This window comes from Pollicipes pollicipes, unplaced genomic scaffold, assembly GCF_011947565.3.
Source record: "Pollicipes pollicipes isolate AB1234 unplaced genomic scaffold, Ppol_2.1 Scaffold_4881;HRSCAF=5763_pilon_pilon_pilon, whole genome shotgun sequence".
NCBI lineage: Eukaryota > Metazoa > Arthropoda > Thecostraca > Pollicipedomorpha > Pollicipedidae > Pollicipes > Pollicipes pollicipes.
In genome coordinates, this window is record NW_023596576.1 from 3,558,414 (window position 1) to 3,574,748 (window position 16,335).

At 55.7% G+C, this 16,335-nt stretch overlaps 1 protein-coding gene across 1 annotated transcript in view; it reads left to right on the top strand.

Annotated features, from left to right (window-relative positions):
• Positions 1-16,335, top strand: part of LOC119099906 (26S proteasome non-ATPase regulatory subunit 5) — a 45,146-nt gene that overhangs the window by 3,936 nt on the left and 24,875 nt on the right. Inside the window, exon 8 of the mRNA XM_037223000.1 lies at positions 8,916-9,025. Coding sequence (XP_037078895.1) covers positions 8,916-9,025 — 110 coding nt within the window. The remainder of the gene's footprint in view (positions 1-8,915; positions 9,026-16,335) is intronic.

The following is a 16,335-nucleotide window of genomic DNA, read 5'->3' on the forward strand; positions in this document are numbered from 1 at the left end:
CCTCGGCTTTGAGTTTTTGAACGAGTGCCCTCAGCTGAGGCATCGTGCCATTTTTAACAACTGGTTCCTGCTTTGGCTTTAAATAAGTTGCGAATTATGGTTTCGGTTTTGGCTCGACGCGAACTAGAAGTGCTTCGGCTTTGTCATGTTGATTTTTACGCCGCAGCCACGGCTTTACTTTGCAAAAAGAGTCTCGTCTATCCCGTTACCACAATATGCCAAACGACTTGGAGGCCGCTACGCATACACGTCTGGGAGCCCAAATCAGCTAGTCATGCCTTGGGCAAATTTTTACCTGGCGATGGCGGGGAAACTAGCTGTCCGAAACGTTATGTACGTGCTAATACAGAGGGCGAGGATGATAGTCGGAAAATCTCCTCCCGTAATACCGACACCCTGCCTCAACCATTCCGCAAAGCCCTTGTGATGTTTCTCGATCCCTTACAAGTTTTGGCAGGCATCACGAACGTTTTAGTCGCGGAAAACAACGCAGTACGCTCTACACTGATATGCTCTACACAGATTCGGCTTCAGATTCAGTCTGGCAATTTTGTTCTGATCGTGATTTGCCTTTGTTTTGCGTTTCTGAACCACGAAGCCACGGACTTCAGATGCGGCTGCCGTTTCGCGTGTACAATGTTCGAAGCCACCGGCTTTGGATTCGGCTGTTTAATTAAATGTAAAACCACTGGCTTCGGCTTCCACTTTGCAGTTTTAAACATTGAAGCCACGGGCTTCGGCTTCGGCATCATGTCATTGTCTTGTCTTCGGATTCGGCTTCGAAACCAGAAGTCCAGGTTCGTCCCCATGCCCCCAGCCCCCTGTCATCCCTGTCTATCGCCATTAGGTTCGCCTTTAGGTTCGTCTTTGCTAAGTGCCAAATGCGTGGCGCGGAAGACAAAACAATTTCACCAACCTTGGCCCGAATCCCCTGCGTGTCGTTTGCTTTTCATCAGTTCACCTGATTGATGCTCGGGGGCGTGGGGGCGGTGCTTGTTGGATTTGATTATGATGTGTTAAAATATTTTATGTATTGTGCACGAGGGCTAAATAAGTGTTGTGCACGCTTCTGTCTGTGTGGCATTTCAAACAAGACATGAGCAAGTGGGAGCCATTTATGCAGCAAGTTCAAAATCAATTTCCCTAACCTACCCATAGCTGTTGAATACCTTTCAGAGGTCAGAGAAGGTTGTGACAAACAACAAGTTTTGATCTCTTCAGGCACTAAGATGCCCCGATGCAGGATTAAAAGTGATTATATTGGATTTATGTGTAATAAGCAATCCATAGGCATGTATGGCATGACTAGCTTACTGCGTGCCATGTTGACCTCTTATGACCTCATTTTGGCATTCTACATACATCTGACTATGTACTGACCAGAACAACTTTGTAGCTGGCGTTTAAGCTACATAGCGTGAGCAAAATGGATGTGGAAATATTTTGAGTCATTGGTTGCATAAATACACCAAATTATCACGCTAACCTATGCAATGGCATTGACCTGACCCCATAGTGGCATCTACAACTTCGTAACAGCATCCTCAATTAGCCAAAGGGCATGTACTTGTCGAAGAAGTGAAATGCCTCAATTAGCCTGCCCTGGCCTTGACCCTTTATGTCTGTATGATCTCTAATTGTTACTTCTTTAATATGCGCTCATTAACTTTTCCGTTTGCGTATATATTTAAACTTCGGCAATAAGTTCCCGGAAATGCTTTGTGAGAGTGTTGTCTCCCGGCTTTCCAGCCCGAGGCGCTCGGTTGGGGCGCCAGCCAATTAATTATTAATTAACTTTGCAGCTGATATGGCCTGTTCGGAAAAGAAATAGTCCTGTTATGATCCAACCAAAGATATTTAACGGCTTCCAGTCTTAGAACTGTTTCAAAAAGCCAAGGGAACTGCGGTTGGCATGTGTCCGCCGTTGACCATTACGTGCCGATTACACTTGTGACGTCATCAGTCGAAGCAGCGGAATTTGGCCGGACGGTTATACCTTCTGCTCTAGGGCCTTGCCGATACGTGATTGGTTTGCACGGCAGTCCATCGCACCAGGAACAAAAAGCAGCCAAACATTATTAAAAAAGCAAGGTACGCCTCCCCCCAGATGCCCTTTACTTTTGCGTAACATATCACCTTTGTCGGAGTGGCAGAGGAAAAGACGAAGTTTTGTTGGAGGCTGGTTGAAAGTATTTAAATATGAATGTGGATGTTATTAAGTCGCTTCCATTTCAAACGATTTGAATTTCTTATTAGTTGAGGCACCTGCGTTTCATTTCATTCATCGCACCATTTGTTTCGGCTCGTTTGAATGAGCAATCCCATACTTATATGTTTAATTACCGTGTCCCTAATTTCTTTTCCTCATGAAACTTGCGTCACGAAATTTTCGCCGACTGCTACGATGGCTGAAAATGTATCGCACATTTGGCATCCATGATGAGTTTTTAGACCAGTGCTGCGACCTGCAAGCGGTCCGATCTCCAGGAGTGAGTGAGATCAGGCGGACCTAACGCTGTACACCTTCACATGAGGCTGGTGGCCTATGAATAATGGCCGCAGGATCCCGCCGGCCCCGCAGGGGCACCGGCTTCGGTCGGTGTAGGGGACTAGCGCCCCTTCGGGTCCCAGCCCCCGTAACGGGTGGACAGCGCAAGCTGTTCCTCTCAGCGACCCTGCCGATACGTGAGCTCCTGCTCCTTGTTCCGCCCGCTCCCGCCACGTTACCCGCACTCCCGCATCCGCCTCTATCACTACTCCTTATCCTCGTTTTATCGGGGTAGCCGTGCCCCTTCGCCCACGCCCCCGGCTTCATCGGATCCTGATGGCTGAGGGGCGCGTCGTGCGGGTCAATCAACGATATTTTTAGTAACTCGCAGTGCGGGTTTAGGAAAAACCGTGTTACGGTGGACCACCTTTTAGCTTTGGACACTACGGTTCGTAAGGCTTTTCAAGAGACAGCGCATATGGGGACAGTGTTCTTTGACAATGAAGCCGCCTATGACACCACACCGCGCCAAGGTATTCTTCAAGGGGTTTTAAAATATGGTACACGTGGTCATATGGGTACTTTTCTCCAAAGGTTTTTAGCCAAACGATATTTCCGTATTTGGGTCGGCAACGTGCTCTCCGATAGGTACCAACAAATAAACGGCGTGCCCCAGGGCGGCGTGTTAAGTGCAGCGCCGTTCGCAGTTATGATGAATGATATTTGTGATTTGCTCCCCCAGTCAGTTGGATGTGCCGTTTTTGTTGACGATTTTACTACTTGGACCAGTGCAGCGAGGGCACCAGCGATGGAGCGACGTCTCCAGCTGGCTGTGGACCGCGTTGAAAGAGGGGGTGACATGAACGGGTTTCGTTTTTCAGACGACAAGACCGTTGCGATGCATTTTTGTCATCGCCAGCGATGTGATGACCTGAGCATCCGTCTATATGGTCGCTCTATTCCAAATAAGGCCTTGGCCAGGTACCTTGGGATGCACTTTGACCGCCGCCTTACATATCATGCACATCTTAAAATGTTACGCGATCGCTGCTTTAAATCTCTCAACATACTTAAGCGTGTGTCTCGCACATCATATGGGGCAGACAGAAGCACGCTTACGCTTTTATATCGTTCACTCATCCGCTCCAAACTGGATTATGCATGCTTTGTGTATGATGACGCGTCTGAATCCAGCAAGCGTGTTCTTGATACCGTCCGCCATACTGCCATTCGCATTGTTACTGGGGCGTTCCGCACACCACCTTCCGTCAGGCTTTTAACGGAGGCACACGAGCCACCACTTTCGACGAGAAGGAAAATGCTCGGCATACGTTATGCCTTGAAGCTGCGGCAGTTCCCACTTCATCCGACATATTCTGCAGTATTTTCTCGGTTTGCCGTAAGTTCCCTTCGTCATGGGCCGCAGCAGCACGCTTTAACTTTCGGTTTCCGAATGAGAGCCTTATTGCTCAAGGGCGGAATTCCTCTTCGGGGTGTAAAGCAAGTAAACCACCCGGCTTCTCCTCCTTGGCAAGTGACCATACCCTTCATTGATACCTCGCCTACGGAAATTAGGAAAAAAGACGGCACACCACACCTAATGTGGTCCAGGGCACTTAAGCTTCCGTGGTGTTATGAAGGATACATCCTGACGTACACAGACGGATCCAAAACCTCGGATGGCGTGGGTTGTGCTTTCATCAGCGGTTCCGTCACTCGTTCGTTCTCGTTACCGGCCCACTCGTCAGTTTTCATAGCGGGATTAATTGCGAGTTCCAAGGCGATATGTCTCATGGAAGTTGGTGAAGAATATTCACACGCCATTTTTACAGATTCGCTGAGCAGGCTCTCTGCACTGAAGTCTTTTTATCCATCATGTCCCCTTATACAGGACATTTTATCACGCCTGACACAGTTGAATCGGGTTGGAAAGAGAGTTGCCCTGTGCTGGATCCCCAGTCACGTCGGTATCGTGGGCAACGAGTTGGGTGATGCTGCTGCCAAGCGAGCAGCGGTGGCACCATATACCCGGTTTTTGCCTATCCCTGCCAGGGATTTCTACCCGGTAGTCAAGACCTTCCTGAGAAGCAAACTGCAACGTTGTTGGGACCAGGTGGGCGGCAATAAGCTCATGGAGATAAAAACCTAGTTGGGCTTGTGGTCGTCATGCTCTCGCAGTGTGCGGTGGGAAGAAGTGACTTCATGCAGGTTGCGTATTGGGCATACGTATGCCACCCATGGCCATCTGTTGCATGGAGCCGACAGACCCCTATGCCAGCGGTGTGGTGCCGTTCTCACTCTCCACCACGTCATTGTATCATATCCGTGCCTCATCGAAGAACGACGACGTCACTTTGGTCCGCAGGCTTCGCCCCTGACGATTAGAGATGTGTTCGGGGACAATTCCCCCTTTCTTGATCCAAACAACTCTTTTCTTTCTTAAAAGATACTGATTTCCAAGTCATTTTCACACCATACTAATTACGTAAAAGCGTCGTTATTGGCGTAAAATGACCATTGAAGTCGATGTGTCCGAAAACACCAATGAACAACAACAGAAGGGCCCCGTCGGGAGACTAACTAGCTTGACACCCGGCACTGACCGAATGAGCTCCCGTCAGCGGCCGGTGACTTGTCCCTCATTTAGCCGACCGGGTGGCTTCCACAGTCGCGGCAGGGTCAGCCAGGGCCGCGGTCCCCGTACGTGCGACGTCTCAGGTGGCAACTCAGGTACTTTGCCGATGCGGACCGCGGTCCAGGCGGTGCGCTGGGGGCGATTGGGCCGAAAGGCGCTCGGACCGCGATTGGTCGGTCCACTGCGACGTCATACGCCTGCGGCGGTCAGTACAGCTGAGGCGATAATGCTGGACAGCCTTGGCGATTGGCCCGAGACATCGCCTTTGTTGCGCCTCAGCTCTGTCCAGGTCACTCGTCACTAGTGCAAGTGAAATGCTGTAATGCAGCCAGCTCTTCAGAGACTATGCATGACGGGCTCCTACCTTGTTGATGTCGCCTAATTGGAGCGGTGCGTGAGCTGCGCTCGGAGTTGCGATCCGGTACATTCATTTTTTTTTCTCTTCGAAGCGCTGTGACGTTAAATGTGAGCCGTTTTTGCAAATATATCGTCTTGTAGTCGTGACCAATATAAACATGACAGCGGTCACTCCGTAAATTAACCTGGATTATCGGTTATGTCTGCTGGTGGTGGATACCGACCGCCGTAATTTTTACCTAGGTCACCACCTAACGTGCATCCTTTGGGTACTGCATTACTCAGCTGACTCTTAGTAATGGTCTCTCGCTGAACTTCCTGCGTCCAGGGACATTACCTTCTTCACGGTACTAACTTGAGACCTGCTGCGTTATGTTGCATGACGGCTGCGGCCTGTTTCTGGAATGTCAATATCAAGTGAACAACGGCATGAAACTTAACGGCTTCGAGTGGTTTTCAAATGCGAGCTTTGTACTTTTCATAACCCGACCCCTCTTTGTTTACCGCAGTCGTGGAAAGTCGGACGTTAGCATGCGCTGCCAGCGACCGCTAAGTTGATTTGGGCCGCGGTGGCCCCGCTCCTCTCGGCGTGGCGCCCTCCTAAGGGGCGCCGCTGGCGGTCGGTAACAGCTGTCAGCGCCCGGCTGGGCGCGAGCAGCCTCAACTGCCTGTAGGCGACTGGTCATCGCTTTCCGCGTCATGTGGGCTTGGCGTGGAAGTGCTGGCATCAATGCGGGCGAATACAGACCCTATCGGAGCGGGGGAATACAGACCCTGCCGGAGCGGGGATTACGGACCCTGCCGGAGCGGAGGGGGATTAGAGACCCCACCGGAGCGGAGGGGGGAATACAGACCCTACCGGAGCGGGGGAATACGGACCCTGCCGGAGCGGGGGGGGGGGATTACAGACTCTGCCGGAGCGGGGGAATACGACCCTGCCGGAGCGGGGATTACAGACCCTGCCAGAGCGGGGGGGGGGGGAGAGGGGGAGATTACGGACTCTGCCGCATTGGGGGATACAGACCCTGCTGGAGCGGGGGGGGGGGGAATACAGACCCTGCCGGAGCGGAGGGAATAGACTGCCGGAGCGGGGAAAATACAGACTGCCGGAGCGGGGGAATACAGACCCTACCGGAGCGGGGGGATTACAGACCCTGCGTGAACGGGGGAATACAGACCCTGCCGGAGCGGGAGGAATGCAGACCGAACCGAAGCGAGCGAATACAGACCCTGCTGGAGCTAGGAATACAGACCGGACTGGAGCGGCGAAATATAGACCCCGCCACGTGAGCGCGACGGGGCAGAGCTGAGACACAGCTGCCTGGGCGTGGCTGGGTAATCGCCGTCGTACCGTCTGTGCGTGGCTGGGTAATCACCGTCGTACCGTCTGTGCGTGGCTAGGTAATCACCGTCGTACCGTTTGGGCGTAGCTGGGTAATCACCGTCCTACTGTCTGGGTATGGCTGGGTAATCACCGTCGCACCGTCTGGGTGTGGCGCCCGAGTCGGCCGGTGCCGTGCCCCGCCCCCCGCTCCCCCCGTCCCCCCCGCCCCCGCCCCCGTAGCCGCCGCCACGGTAGCCCCCGAGCCGCACGACTCTGAGCGTCTGAATAAGTCAGCGCGCCCCCTCGGTGCTGATGGCCGGCGGCCGGGATTCGCAGTGGCGGCCGGCCGGCGGCGTGGGACGATCATTTTGCCGGGCCGGCCCGACCAAAGGTCAGGTGGAGATCGGCCCGCCGCCCTCGCCGCGCCCAGCTGTGATATTCTTGGACGCGAAGAAAGGACGGTCGGCGCTCTGCTGCCGCTCCTCCTGCTCTCCTATGCGCACGATGGGCTGACGTTCGTGACGGGCGGTCCGGATGTCTCCTGGGCGCCGCGTCCGTTATCAGCCCTGCGTCGCCGCGTCCGTTATCAGCCCTGCGTCGCCGCGTCCGTTATCAGCCCTGCGTCGCCGCGTCCGTTATCAGCCCCGCGTCCGTTATCAGCGCCGCGTCCGTTATCAGCCCTGCGTCGGTTATCAGCGCCGCGTCCGTTATCAGCCCTGCGTCGCCGTGACGGTTATCAGCCCCGCGTCGGTTATGAGCCCCGCGTCGCTGCGTCGGTTATCAGCCCCGCGTCCGTTATCAGCCCCGCGTCAGTTATCAGCCTCGCGTCCGTTATGAGCCCCGCGTCGCCGCGTCGGTTATCAGCCCCGCGTCGCCGCGTCCGTTATCAGCGCCGCGTCGGTTATCAGCGCCGCGTCCGTTATCAGCCCCGCGGACGTTATCAGCGCCGCGTCCGTTATCAGCCCCGCGTCCGTTATCAGCCCCGCGTCGGATACTCGTTGCGCGACTGGTTTGCCATAATACGGTGATTGCATTGTCGCGATGCAGGGATGTGGCACGGTTCGCTGGTAGTTGCTGATGTCGTGCTGTCACTGCGAGGTGGCGGCCCATTTCAGGAGCGCCCTGATCAGATCAGGCGTTCGACCCCTGTCACCGGTAACGACCGCGTGCGTTTCGGCGGCGCAGTCGAGACCAGCCCTGGTGCGACCATTTGCGAGAGTAGGTCTGAAACACTTGCGTCTCGCGAGACCAGTTGGAGCTCATTGGCGTGCAAGTTCGTGGCTTGTTAGACGGCCCTCAGAAGGCGCCTGTCGGAGAATGCCCGCAGGGTCGTCAGTGCCCTGTCACATTCGCTTTTGACCTTTCCTGGCTGGCAGTGGGCGCGCCGGTAAGCGAGCATGCTCGGCGACCGATGTCTTCAAACGGGTTAGCTGGCCGCCGGGCCTGCTCGCCAGTTAGTCACCTGTTCACGATCCTGGGCCCCACTTACTGCTGACCTTTCCGCCCACCGAACTTCGCGCCTCATTCCCCGCTCGGCGAACTCGCGCCTCGCTCCGCGCGGCCGCCACCGGCCGGCGACTGGCGGCCGCCGTTCGGTCAGACCAATCGCCGCCTCTCGCGCCGTTTCTGCGAACGGCCTCTCAATTACGGCACCGATGGTCGGGCGACGGCGGGAATGACCCGGCCGACGCGCCACCACCGCGCCGATTATATGTTTTTGGCGGCGCCGGGGCGGCGCCGGCCGCTCAGCCGTCCTGAGATTAAGCGCCATCGCGCCACGCAACGCGGGCGCTGCTGGAGCTCAGCTATCGTCTGCCGTGTGATTAGCGAACGCGCTGTTTGGATGCGTGCTTGCGCGCGGACAACCTGCTATCTTGGAGCTATGGCTGTGATAAGCGTCGCTGTAATGCTGGAAAGTGAACTCAGTACTCCTGTTGTGTTAACGTAGAGCCATGGCTCTGCTATCGTCGTTTTAATACCGCTAAGTGAACGCGGTGCCGATCAATGCTGATCTGTCACGCATAACTGAGCACGGTGTCGTCTGGTGGCTGGCCGTCCTGTCACACGTGAGGCTGATCGCTTCCGCGTCGTCCCTTCGTCGCTTCCGGCAGGTACGGCCATGACGGAATGCGTGGCCGAGATCGGCCGGCTGGCCCAGAACGCGCCCAGCGAACTTCGCATCCGGGCCCTGGAGACCATCGAGCAGCTGCTCCAGCTGAAGGTCGGTGGGCGCCGGCGTCATGCGATGCGTATAGCTCAGCTCAGCATGTGTGTCAGGCATCATGGCGTGGTGTGAGCAGGCGCGCGGGAAGGCAGCCACCGCCTCCCGGCACGTCAGTCCCGACCCCTGCCGTGACGTGCGTGGTGGCCGTCTCACGCCCGTCACGCGCGACCACGGCTCTGCCGCGTCAGCCGGTCATCTGGCCTGCCGTCACCCGGACTGCAGCCTGTCGACGGTGGGCGGCGTTCGTCCCCGAACCGCTGTCGTGCGTCCACGCCCCCTCCCCTCCGCAGCAGACTCCCCCGGCGACTGGCCCCCGGGCACGGCGCCGGGCGTGGCCGGGCGGCCGGTGGCATTCGGGCGGCGCGCGGCACCGGTCGGCACGCGGCGGGCCCGCGGCACGCGAAGCGCGCCGCCGCCCCCGCGTCGCCGGGCGCCGACGGTGACCCCCACGCGAGGAAGGTCGCCGCCGGCGGCGGCGTGATGGCCGCCAGCTGTCGCCCGTGAAATAGGCCGGCGGGGACAACCTGACGGAGACGCTGTGCGTTCAGCGCGGAGCGTGCGCCAACACTGGCCTGCGTTTGGACGTGTCTCGCCGCCCGGACGGCCCGTGCGGCGCTCCCCCACCGTCCATCCATCCAGCAGCCGGTTTTCAATTGGCAGTGGGCGCGCGGCGGCGGAAGTCCAGAGCAGATTTAAAATAACATCAGCGGCCGCAGAACTAGCCGGCAGCTGCGGAGCCGGACCAATCACCTCGGGACCCAGACGAAGGCGGTATTGGGGCGGCCGCTGCGGTGGACTGGGCACGGAGGCACGTATATAGGCTCGGCATATTGGAGCTGCGGCGGAGCGCGCAGGCACAGCTCACATCCCTCGCCAGGCACGAGGTACGGACGAACCGCTGGCCGGGCGTGAGGCTCGGATGACGTGCGTGAGACACAAGTGGACCCTTGGCTGGACATGACACACGAATGGATCCCTGACTGAGTATGCCACACGGATGGATCCCTGGCTGGGCATGCCACACGGATGGATCCATGGCTGGGTATGCCACACGGATGAATCCCTGGCTAGGTATGCCACACGGATGGATCTCCGGCTGGGTATGACATACAGATGGATGTCTGACTGGGTATGACACACGGATGGATCCCTGGCTTGTGATGACACACGGATGGACCCTTAGCTGGGTATGCCACACGGATGGATCCCTGGCTGGGTATGCCACACGGATGGATCTCTGGCCGGGTATGACACCCAAGAGAACCTCTGGACGCGTCTAACACGGTGGACCCATGACAGGGCACGGGCCGTACTCCGGCGAAGCACAGAATGGCCCGTGGCCATCCTCCGGCGAAGCACCGAAGGGCCCGTGGCCGTCCATGAGTTGAGCTGTGGCGCACGTTCGTCGTGAACCTGCTAGCCCGCTATCCGACCTCAGACGCTGCTGAGGCTTTTGTGTGCTCGTCATATGGGCTCATTTTATAGGCTGCCAAAGGCTTCAGGTACCTTTACATTCATGTGTTTGTTCGAGCAAAGTTTCAAAGCCCGTAACTTCTCCGCCGAAAGTCATTTGAGGCGATGTCTTTCCTTTTCAATGCCTTTGGACTTGGCTTTTATTTCGCATGCTTCCATGGCCTTAAGGCTGCAGCCGGGCTTTTGATTGTTAAATTTCCGTCGGGGGGCGGGCCAAACTATTTTGAAAGGCCAAGGCGGCCGCCGGTCAGGCAGGATGATCACCCATGGGGCGCCGAAGGCATGCACGATGACCCTGGCGCCGTTCGGTGTTTTATTTCTTGGCTGCACTTGGGCTGATTGGGTGCTCGCCCAGCGGTGACGAGCTGCCGCCTCTTGTTCTCAAATTCCGCCCACGTGCAGACCTGCAAATGGGCCGGCGCAGCTACGCCCGAGTGCGCTCGAGTGACACCTGGCTCATACCGCCGCCGCGCGCATTATCGGATTGCTCGTTGTCATGGGCGGCGAGCCGGGCGCGGCGTAATGGTCGTGCCGCGTCCGCCGCCCGCTGGCGAAATGCGCCCGCCGACCGGGCCGAGTGCGGCGCGGCTGTGGACACCGCCTCGAGCGCGGTGTCGTCGTCCGACGACGGACTGGTGTCACGTGGGGATGGACGCCGTCGGCCGGTGGTGCAGGGCCGGCGCCGTGTCCGGCTCGAGACGGATGAGCGGGACAGCGGCCAGGTGGCGACAGGCGCCCGCACGCCCGGAACCCCCCCCCCCCCCCCCCCCTCCGCTGTGGACAGACACTGCACGAGCGGCCGCCGGCTGCCAGGCTAGAACACGCCGTCTGGGCTGTTGCGCGGGCAACGTCGGTCGAGTGGGTGCCCTGGTCTTACAGCGCCCTAGACATAGCTACCCACCATCGGGTGTACCACCCACCCTATGGACGTGGGTGATGCCCCAGACATAGACACATTTGGGATGTGGGGTCCAAAACGGCGTTAGCAGTTGGTGCGCCCTATAACCCCCATCATCAGCGCAATGGACGTGGGCGTTACACCGGGGATAGCTAATGGACGTGGGCGGTTACACCGGGTATAGACAATGGACGTAGGCGTTACACCGGGTATACAAAAGGGACGTTGGCGCTGCACCAGGTATTCACAATGGACGTGGGCGTTACACCGGATGTTCACAATGGACGTGAGCGGTTACGCCGGGTACAGACGATGGACGTGGGCGTTGCACCGAGTATGCGCAATGAACGTGGGCGTTACACCGGGTATACACAATGGACGTGGGCGTTACACCGGGTATAGGCAATGTACGTGGGCGTTACACCAGGTATTCTCAACGGACGTTGGCGTCACGCCGGGTATACACGGTGGACGTGGGCGTTGCACCGTATATACACAATGGACGTGGACGTTACACCGTATATACACGATGGACGTGGACGTTACACCGGATATACACAGCGGACGTGGGCGTTACACTGGATATACACAATGGACTCAGGTAGATCAGCAGGCATAAACGGTGAACGCAACCGGCGCATCACGGGTAGACAGAGACTAAACTTGTGTGGTACACTGAGTTAAGATGCTGCTTCGGGTGGTGCACCTGTTCTTTACAAGTGAACGGTAATACTGATTGGTGGTTTTCAGGCGCTTCTACTTCAAAGGTCGTTTTGCGCCCAGTCTTTACTCCTTGCACGGGCACGACCGCCCCGTGGTTGTCTTAAGGGAGGAAAACAGTCGGTAGTGTGTTTTGTGCGTTTGTCGTAGGCTTTTGGCATGATGCGGCGGTTCAGGAAAAAAGAATCTAGACGTGTTATGTAATACCGGTGCTCCATCATAACCTTCATGCAATGTTCACCATCACGCCATCTGATGGAAAATGTTAGATCTCACTCGAAATGTCCACGCACGTACTTTTGTAATAACCATTATCACGTTACTTGCCTGATGGAAATATGCCAACTATGAGACATGTCCTGAAACGCCATCAAAATACTTGAGTTCAGTTAGAGGCTGACGAAACCAAGCATATTATATTTTGCAAGTCTTGGCGCTTGCTAACAATTCTTGGAACAGTTCGCGAATCACTATTCACTTGTGTTTCCTTACGCCTTCGCTGCGGGCCGGCCAGCCGTTCGCCAACACGCCCGCTCGCGAACAGCTGGCTCGTGTTTTTTAATATTGATTTAAATTGGCGAACGCATTTATTGCATTTTGTATAGCCGTTTCATATTTGATGTTCGGCGACATAATAAATATTGTTCACCGTGTGTTTGCCTCAAAGGGTGCAGCCAACTGCGCTGACTCAAACGTACTATGCGTCGATCATGTGGGTATTGAGCGGTTTTAGGTCTGCAGTTCATTCGGAGTAAGTCTTCAAGAGAGCGCTGTGGAAGGATGTGACGGCAGCAGCCGCGTCCAGCGACGGTGATGCCTGGAGCTTGCGAGAGGCCTTTCTTGGACGGTCGCTGTTTCAGGGCCACAGTTCCCTCGGGTCCGGATGCCAGGCAGCAGCAAATGTGTGTGTGTGTGTGTGTGTGTGTGTGTGTGTGTGTGTGTGTGTGTGTGTGTGTGTGTGTGTGTGTGTGTGTGTGTGTGTGTGTGTGTGTGTGTGTGTGCGCGTGCGTGCGTGCGTGCGTGCGTGCGTGCGTGCGTGCGTGCGTGCGCGGGTGCGTGCGTACGTGCGTGCGTGCGTACGTGCGTGCGTGGATGTGTGCGTGTGCGCGTGTGCGTGTGCGTGTGCGTGTGCGCGTACGCGGGTGCGTGTGCGCGTGCGCGGGTGCGGGTGCGCGTGCGCGTGCACGTGCGCGTGCGCGTGTGTGTGTGATGTGCTCGTCTGGATCTTACGATTTCTCACCCCGTGCCAATAAGCAGACTGCGACAAATGACTAAGTTAGTTAGTCACACGCCGGCAAACTCGTTGAAGAAGTTTGAACAAGGCGCTCACAGGGTGTGAAGGCCTTTCATTGCTGTCTCTAAGTCCTGTTCCTGCCACGTAAAGTCAAGTTGCTCATTTCGTAAAATCGCTCGTCAATCGTTTTCTGTTCTTTTTTTGCAGTTGATTTGAATAGTTCCTTGTTTAGAAACAACTGTTTGAGCCTGTTGCTTCATCCAGTTAGACCTGTAGCGTTGCCTGCGTCTGTCGGCAGACCTTTTGCCTGTCATCTAATGTTGTGCCACGCTGGACATGCAGCCGGTGCAGCCGCAGGGATCTCCCCGCCACTTGCCACCTGGCACCGGCCGGGCCAGGCAGTCTCCTCAGGCACTCAACCCACCTGGCACCAGCCGGGTCAGAGCAGTCTCCGCAGGCACTCAAACCCATCTGGCACCGGCCGGGTCAGAGCAGTTTCCGCAAGCTCTCAAACCCACCTGGCACCAGCCGGGTCAGAGTATTCTCCGCAGGCACTCAAACCCACCTGGCATCGGCCGGGTCAGAGCAGTTTCCGCAAGCTTTCAAGCCCACCTGGTTCCGGCCGGGTCAGAGCAGTCTCCGCAGGCTTTCGAACCCAGCTAACACCGGCCGGGTCAGAGCAGTCTCCGCAGGCTTTCGAACCCAGCTAACACCGGCCGGGCCAGAGCGGTCTCCGCAGGCACTCAAACCCACCTGGCACCGGCCGGTTCAGAGCAGTCTCCGCAGGCTTTCAAACCCAGCTGGCACCGGCCGGGTCAGAGCAGTCTCCGCAGGCACTCAAACCCACCTGGCACCGGCCTTGTCAGAGCGGTCTCCGCAGGCACTCAAACCCACCTGGCACCAGCCGGGTCCGAGCAGTCTCTGCAGGCACTCAAACCCACCTGGCGCCGGCCAGGTCAGAACAGTCTCCGCAGGCACTCAAACCCAGCTCCTGGCTCGTACCGCAGCCCGCTGTCTGTCTGAACCACCCGGCTGCGGCTGCGGGAAGCCGTACAAGCCTTGCTATGGGTAAGCACGTTGAAAGTAATCGACCCTCACCATACCAGAATTTACGGGTTATTCCCTATATGAAATATGCACATGAACAGATCGCAATTTATCCCAACAGTTCACTAACGCATCGCAAACTTGAAATGGCTGAAAACGACATGGGTGCATGGGGAGTTAGTGCAGTTCGTACCGTCATATGGAACGAACGCACAGTGGACAATAGTGATCGTGCAATTTGACTTGAGACATGAAGCGATTGCAAAAATACTCACGTCCGTTTTAGGAGTTCCTTTGAAACGACTAGTACTTTTTGGCAGTTCATGAAACGCCCAAATGATCAGTATACGTTATGAAAATATCGCAATAAAGAGGTTACAGAAAATGCTTACAACCTCCTGAACATTCCGAATAACCCTCAAATTATGAGGCAGTACAATAATTGTAGTTTTAAGAAGGCTTCATCGAAGGTCTAATGAAGGCTCAGTGAAACGATTAATGTTATCTGTCTTGCCAGTGAAGACTGGGACGCCATAGGTGAGCCCTGTGCAGAGGGCAGTGAGGGACACCGTATAATGGATCTACCAGACTCCGGTGCTGCCGGATCTTCCCATCAGAAAAGTCTCAAGATTCCCTCAAGCCGGGCAGTGGCTTGCTAGTCTTCAGTGTATGATTCTAGCTCTCGATCTGCTCACGCTGCCACTCCGCGTAAATATGCTGCTGGTTTGCTCCCGCTGACAGCTCGGTGGTACCGATTTTCTCCTGGTCGCTCGGCGTCCTGAGTGCTCCTGCCCTGACAGCTCCGTCTGCCGGTTCATTCCCGGCAATCGTAACGTGGCTCGGGATCCACAACGCGGCCATCGCTTTCCGTTGGCGGAAGGAGTGCCGAGTCCTTCTCGGATGAGCATGGCAGTTTTCGCCTCAGAAGTGTGCCGCCGAACCAAGGTGACTGAGCTCAGCAAGCCGGTAAACACTGCAAGAAAAGTGTAAATTAAGTTCGGAGAGGCGGACGGGGCACAACTTTGGCCCTAAGCACAGAGGCATGGCGAGACAGCACTTTCACTCGAGTACCATGCGACAGAACGTGGGCGCGGCTTGCGCCAGCCGACGTCTCCTAACCGTCGGTGTAAAATTGTCTCGAGCGCCTTTATTGAAATGCCAACAGTCTTCGCGCCTCTGGGCTAATTTTACTAGATGAGCAGAACTCTTTGATAATTTACTTAGAGATGTGTCACGACATAAGCACGGCCTGAACAACGGAATATGAACACAGCCAGAGTCCTAGTAAAAGGCGGGAAAGGAGATCAAATTTCCATGTGCTGGTGAGAGCCCCCTAAAAGGCATGAAATCACCGGATTTGGTCATGTAGATTTCTATGGAGCATGGATTTCTTCATTTTACGTTAGTTTTTGGCTTTTTTCACTTGTAACCGAAACAGAAACCAGAAACCACCAAAAGATGGACTATAATTCTATTTAAGCGGTGATTGAACAAATCAGACGTCAAAACAAAAATAAAAACCAGAAAACGCTGCATCGAATAAACGCCGGCGTGTTTTTCTTTTTACAATGGTTCATTGTACTCTAAGCGGAAAGCACTGAAGAGTGTTGGATTTTTCTGAGTTCTACAGAGATATTGAGGGCCCCGTAGATTGAACGTAATTTGTGCGTAGTAATTCGAACAAAGATCCAAATGTGGTGACAAATTTGTATCAACATGTGGAGATAGTCATCCTTCAGTAAGACTGGAGAAATGAACAAATTATGTAGCGGTTTGGAACACGTGCGCTCTCAAAGCCTCAAAAATGAAAGCCTCGACTCCGGCGCTGCGGTCTCCATAGGCGTGCGGCGTTTGTCCCGCGGTTAAGATTGGTCGGCGGCCGACGGCCGGGCGAAAACCATCACGCATCTAGAACAGGATCTTTGAACGCTTTAG